The 5663-nt window shown below is 59.4% G+C and overlaps 1 protein-coding gene across 12 annotated transcripts in view; it reads left to right on the plus strand.

Moving 5' to 3' along the window:
* NPRL3 (NPR3 like, GATOR1 complex subunit) overlaps positions 1-5663 on the plus strand; it is a 43261-nt gene that overhangs the window by 36651 nt on the left and 947 nt on the right. For all 12 annotated transcript variants that reach the window (XR_013552987.2, XM_078440409.2, XM_078440417.2 and 9 more), the window contains 4 exons: positions 777-883; positions 1350-1479; positions 3810-3999; positions 4706-4898. Coding sequence is in view for 11 of the 12 variants with exons in the window: in XM_078440409.2 (XP_078296535.1) it covers positions 777-883; positions 1350-1479; positions 3810-3999; positions 4706-4898 (620 nt within the window). In the remaining variant the exon portion in view is untranslated. The remainder of the gene's footprint in view (positions 1-776; positions 884-1349; positions 1480-3809; positions 4000-4705; positions 4899-5663) is intronic.

Genomic DNA, 5663 nt, shown 5'->3' on the forward strand with positions numbered 1-5663 from the left:
GCACGGAGGGGCAGCACGCTCACCTCGGTGATGCAGAATTAGAAATGCCCAGTGCCAGGGCGCCTGGGTGGCTCAGTCGGTTAGGCGTCCGACTTTGGGTCGGGTCACGATCTCACAGTTCGTGAGTTCAAGCCCCACATCGGGCTCTGTCAGCTCAGAGCCTGGAGCCTGCTTTGGATTCTGCGTCTCCCCTTCTCGCTGCCTCTCCCCTCCTGTGTGTGTCTCTCTCTAGGTCTCAAAAATAAATAGACGTTAAAAAAAACTAAAACAAAACAAAACCAAAAAAAAAGAAGTGTCCAGTGCCGTACCCTCAGACCTGGGCTCCCCTCTTGCAGTTGGAAGGAATTTCTGGCATCTTAGTCTGTCTCTGGCCCGTCTTGTCTGAGCGTCCAGGAGAGCCGGGCAGTGGAGTGTGGTCCCGGGATACTGGGACACACAGGGATGAGTGCAGGAGGTGTAGGACAGGTTCATTTGACCCACATCCATTACCATGTGGAAACCCATCCCCATGCTGGGCTCCTGGTGGGAGCAGGGTGCTGGCCTCTGCCAGCTTGTTCAGACAAGGCCCTTGTTCAGCTGAGCTGACCCCATGGTCCTGAGCACCTCACATGTCCCCATGCTCATGGGACTTTTCCTTACTGCCAGCCTGGACAACACCGGGTCCTGTGGGAAGTGACTGTCCCAAACCACACAGCGACCGGTGATACAAAGGCTTGTGTGCTTGCCGTGCCAAGCCCCTGGGTGGGAGGGTTGCCGTCAGCTCCCTCTGCCTACAGGTTTTCCAGCTCGCGGCTCACCTGGTGTACTGGGGCAAGGCCATCATCATCTACCCGCTGTGTGAGAACAATGTCTACATGCTTTCTCCCAACGCCAGCGTGTGTCTGTGAGTACCTCTGGCTGCCAGAGCCCAGGGCCGTGCTCCTCTGCTCAGCCAGGACCTCGCTTGGAATTGGTTACTGGCCTCTGCTGTGTCCAGGTTCTTATTCTGGCCTGGTCCAGGACCACGTGGCCTGCCCTGGGCGTGTGCTCTTCTGGCATTCAAAGTTTCCATACAGGGTCTGTGCTCCCCCATGTCTGCTGGCCAGTGGGGTCTGGACGGGGTGCCTGGTGGGGGTTGGGAGCCTTGGTCTTGACTTGGGGGCTCAGAGGGGCTGTGGCCTGTGCCCATTGTTCCTTCTGCCCCTCGAGGGAGAGCATCTGGGCTCTGTCCTCATTGCACCCATCCTAGGCCACCAGCTATGCTGAGCCTTCCTGCTGCCCACCCTGGGCTCATGGTGAGGGCACAGATGTCATGAAATGACGGAGAAGCCTGCTGAGCTCACGGTCATGCCCACCTTACCCATCCCCAGGTACTCTCCACTGGCTGAGCAGTTCTCCCGTCAGTTTCCAGCTCACGACCTGCCATCTGTCCTTGCTAAGTTCTCCTTGCCCGTCTCCTTGTCAGAATTCAGAAACCCCCTCGCCCCCCCGGTGCAGGAGGTAAGTCACAGGAGTCTTGGGGAGCCCAGGAACCACTCCTCTGGTGTCAGTTTCTCATCCCAGAGCCCTCAGTGCTGCACCCTTAGCCTTGGTTTTGGGGAGGAGGGGGCTTCCTTTGGGGAGTAGGTGGCACATGTTGTGCCAAGGTGATCAAAAGCTGGCTCCCCAGCCAGGCCACCTGCAGACACTTGGGCAGTCCCAAGTCCCCCCACCCCCACTCCAGTGGAGCCCACCCTGGCTATGGTGAGTGGTTCTTGGGGTAGAACAGAGTTAAGAAGCCCAGATGGCAGGAGAGTGGTGACCTTTCCTGGGTTTGGGTGTGTGTGTGTGTGTGTGTGTGTGTGTGTGTGTGTGTGTGTGGAATCGGCTTTGTTTTCACTGAACTTGGGCCCTGCCCTCCTGCTCTCTCCCCCTCCACAGTTCAGGTGGCCACAGGGTATATAGGTCTAAGTTCTGGGCTCACTGGTTCCCAGAATCTCCTCATCCAAGAGGATTTGGAGAGGACAGGCCTGGAACAGGCCCCACTGGGCCTGGGGCAAAGTGAGGGCCAGGTGGGATTGCTGGGTGTGGCAAGGGCTCATCCAGGGAGGTATGGGGCTTGTGGTCCAGGTGCAGCCTAGACCCAAGAACAAGGCTCTGCCTGCCTCCTCTCCGCTGAATGCCTGGAGCTTTGGAATTCTGGGCAGGGACCCAGCACAGGGCCAAGATGGGGCAGGTGTTGGAGATGGGGCTGGGTGTTCTCAAGGCTTTGTCTTCCAAAGTATTTGTTTTAATAAGCGACAGATCTGTTAAACCAGTCCTTAAGAGCAAATTCTTTCCCTTCTCAAGTTGTGAATGAGATGGAGATCCAGGTTCTTGAGTTCATTTAGATGCTGAGTGTGACAGTTCTAAAGGCCGCCTTTCATGGGGCCTTTGGTTTCCGGGAACTGTGCCAGGCCATGCCAGCCGAATAAAAGACACGCTTTGCATCTGTACCCAGCAGAAGCTTCCTAATGGTCTGGATGGTGGGTGGATTTTCCAAGCCATGCCTGGGGGGGCCACCCTGTCCCTTGTCAAGGGCCCAGATGGAGCTGGGTTTGGTCCTGCACAGTCCCGGGCTGAGGCCTTTTTCTTCTCCTTCTGCCTCTCCTTCTGCTTCTGCTGCTTCTGCTTCTTCTCCTCCTCCCCCTCTTCTTCCTCCCCTTCCCCTCCTCTTCCTCCTTCTTCTGTTGCTTCTTTTCATTGTTGTTTATTTATGTTTTAGAGAGAGAGAGAGGGAGACAAAATGTGAGCAGGGGAGGGGCAGAGAGAGAGGGAAACACAGAATGTGAAGCAGGCTCCAGGCGCGGAGCTGTCAGCATAGAGCCCCATACGGGGCTCGAACTCACAGACCGTGAGATCACGACCTGACTCAAAGTTGGATGCTTAACCGCCTGAGCCACCCAGGTGACCCTGAGCCCGCCTTCTTGTCACACCTCCTGTTTCGGGGCCTGGAGTGTGTTGTTGAGGTCTTAAGAAGCCTCTTTGTTTTACTTGTTAATTTTAAGTTTAGTTATGTTACAGTCCTTTTCAATTGTATTTGGTTTGACCAGGTCGTAACACGCCCATGGTACCTCCCTGTTTTCATCCCTGGGCAGCCATCCCCTCCCAGGAGGGGACCCCCGCAGATCCGATCAGGCAGATGTGTGTGTCTGAGAACATGCACCTTCCTGCTCAGGCATGCTCAAGCCATGCCTGCACAGGCCTCCTCACTGCCCCTGGTCAGGTGGCAGCCCCCGAGGGAGGGGTGGACTCCACGCCCTAGGACTGCACACCGCATTACAGCTCCCTGTCCTTGGGCAGGCTTCCAGGTTGACCCAAGGAGAGGACTTCCTGCTCTCAGAGCAGCAGCCTTTTTGTGAACGGTGTCCAGGCCACAGTGGGCCCGGCTCTGTGTGGTGGGGGGCTTGGGCGACAGGGCCGAGTGGCCTGGGGCAGACCAGGCAGAGCAAGGGCCTCCATGTAATCAGTCCTGTTCCTCGGCTCTGGGCACGAAAGCCCAGGTGTGTGGTGGGAGCAGTGCAGGTGTAAGCCCAGTGCCCTTGTGGCCCTGCCACCTTCCCTGGAGCAGGGAGTTGGGCTTGCAGGCCGGCCAGCAGCCAAGAGCTGCTTTTCTGAGATGTGGAGCCTTGTATTCTAGGGTTGGGCCCCTGAAGCTCATGTGGCCCTTACGTCTGGGATGACTTGTGGGGACCGTGTCTCAGGTCGTGGCTCCCGGATCCTACCCAGAGGGGAGCAGGGCGGTGGTGGGGGACCAGCCTTCCCCCCCCACCCCGCCTACCGCCCTGGGCCTCACACTGTCTCTCGTGCAGACCCAGCTCATTCAGATGGTCGTGTGGATGCTGCAGCACAGGCTCCTTGTCCAGCTGCACACATACGTGTGCCTGATGGCCTCGCCCAGTGAGGATGAGCCCCACCCTCGAGAGGACGATGTCCCCTTCACCACCAGGGTCAGCGGCCGCAGCCTCAGCACACCCAACGCCCTCAGCTTTGGTTCCCCAAGTAGGAGCCCCCTGCCCAGGGCACGCGTCTGGTGGGTGGGGGTAGCCTTCGGGAGGGTGCCTGGGAGTGGCGGCCAGGATCCCGACACAGGCACGGCTGGGAGTGACTGGAGCACCTTCACGTGGCCATACGTGCGCGCGCACACCCACACCTTGTGTGGGCAGTTGGGTCCTCGCACGGAGAGCCCCTGCCCCCTGCTGAGCGGCTCTCCCTTGAGGGAGGACAGGAGACCTCTCTCCCTGACCTCCCTGTACTTCTGTGGCTCTGAGGAGAAAGCCGTGCCTCTGGGCTCCTGGGCTCGAGTCAAGAGCAGCCTGGGATCAGAGCAGATTTCACACCGTCACTAGAAGGTCACGGTTGAGACTGCTGTGTCCAGGGCCTGTGAAGAGAAAGTGACTGTCACAGCCCCTTCTTTAAAGAGCCATTGTGGCCACAGCATGCCCCAGGTTCCCAGGCTCGGGGCAGATGAAGGGCTGGAAGTCTCCCTCGACTAAGGCCTGACCTTGGTCTTCAGGTCCAGTCCGAGAACCCTGTCCATGTCGGGTAGGAGGGGCGGGATGGGCAGGCCTGCCTTGTGCTGGGGGGGGGGGGGGGGGGGGGGGGGGGCTGACCAGAGGGCGTGGCAGTGGATTCCCGGTGGGCACAGATGGCGCAACAGGGGCATGTTTGGGGGGTTGGCTGCTCCCTGACCTACGGCCACCCACAGCCAGCAGTGACGACATGACCCTCACGAGCCCCAGCATGGACAACTCCAGTGCAGAGCTTCTCCCCAGTGGGGACTCCCCGCTGAACAAGAGGATGACGGAGAACCTGCTGGCCAGCCTTTCGGAGCACGAGCGGGCGGCCATCCTCAGCGTGCCTGCAGCCCAGAACCCCGAGGACCTCCGCATGTTTGCTAGGTGGGGGCGCGGTGACCAGTGGGGCTGGCTCAGTTCTAGGGTCAGAACAGAAAGTGGATGGGGACTTACCCAACACAACCCCAACTGAAATCCATCGATGACAAATGGCAGTTGCTGGTTGAGGTGGCGTCTCAGGCACTGTGGTGTCCCCACCCGTGGTGCCTCTGACGTTGGGGTCCCTCCAGGACTTCCTGGGTGTCTCTTGTCACCTCTCTGGAAGCAGCAGCAGGCTCTCCTCCTCACGGGGGTTGGCAGGGATTTTTCCCACGTGGGAAAGCTCTTGGCCCAGGCAGTGGGGGGAAGGGGTTCCAGCCTCCCTACATCATTGGTGACACACTTTGTCAGACCCGGCTTTGACTCGGGATGGGTGGGGGGCTCTGCAGGTGTATGGTTTTCTGGGTGAGGTGAGGAAACCCTCAGTCACGAACCGCATGCCAGGCAACTCTTTGAAGCAGCCACGTCCAGGCCTCCTACGCCAGCCCTGCCACAGATGGCCCCCTAGAGCACTGATCCTGTTTGGGTCCGTAGCCACATGGGACTTCCCCACCCATGTCAGGATGCTGAGGGCGGGAATGGCCCTCAGGCTCGCGTGGCTCCAGGGTTTGAGTAGCCCTGTGTCCTCACGGACCCACTTGAGGGGACCTTTCCTGCCTCTGCTGGGGATGGAGGTGTGGGTGGCCGCCTCCCCGAGACCCTGAGATCCCCACCAGTGGCTGTGAGGGCAAAGGCCACCTGGGCTCATGCTGTCCTTCCCCCACCCCCCAG

The sequence above is a fragment of the Panthera onca genome, chromosome E3 (assembly GCF_046562875.1).
Source record: "Panthera onca isolate mPanOnc1 chromosome E3, mPanOnc1 haplotype 2, whole genome shotgun sequence".
In the NCBI taxonomy this organism is placed as follows: domain Eukaryota; kingdom Metazoa; phylum Chordata; class Mammalia; order Carnivora; family Felidae; genus Panthera; species Panthera onca.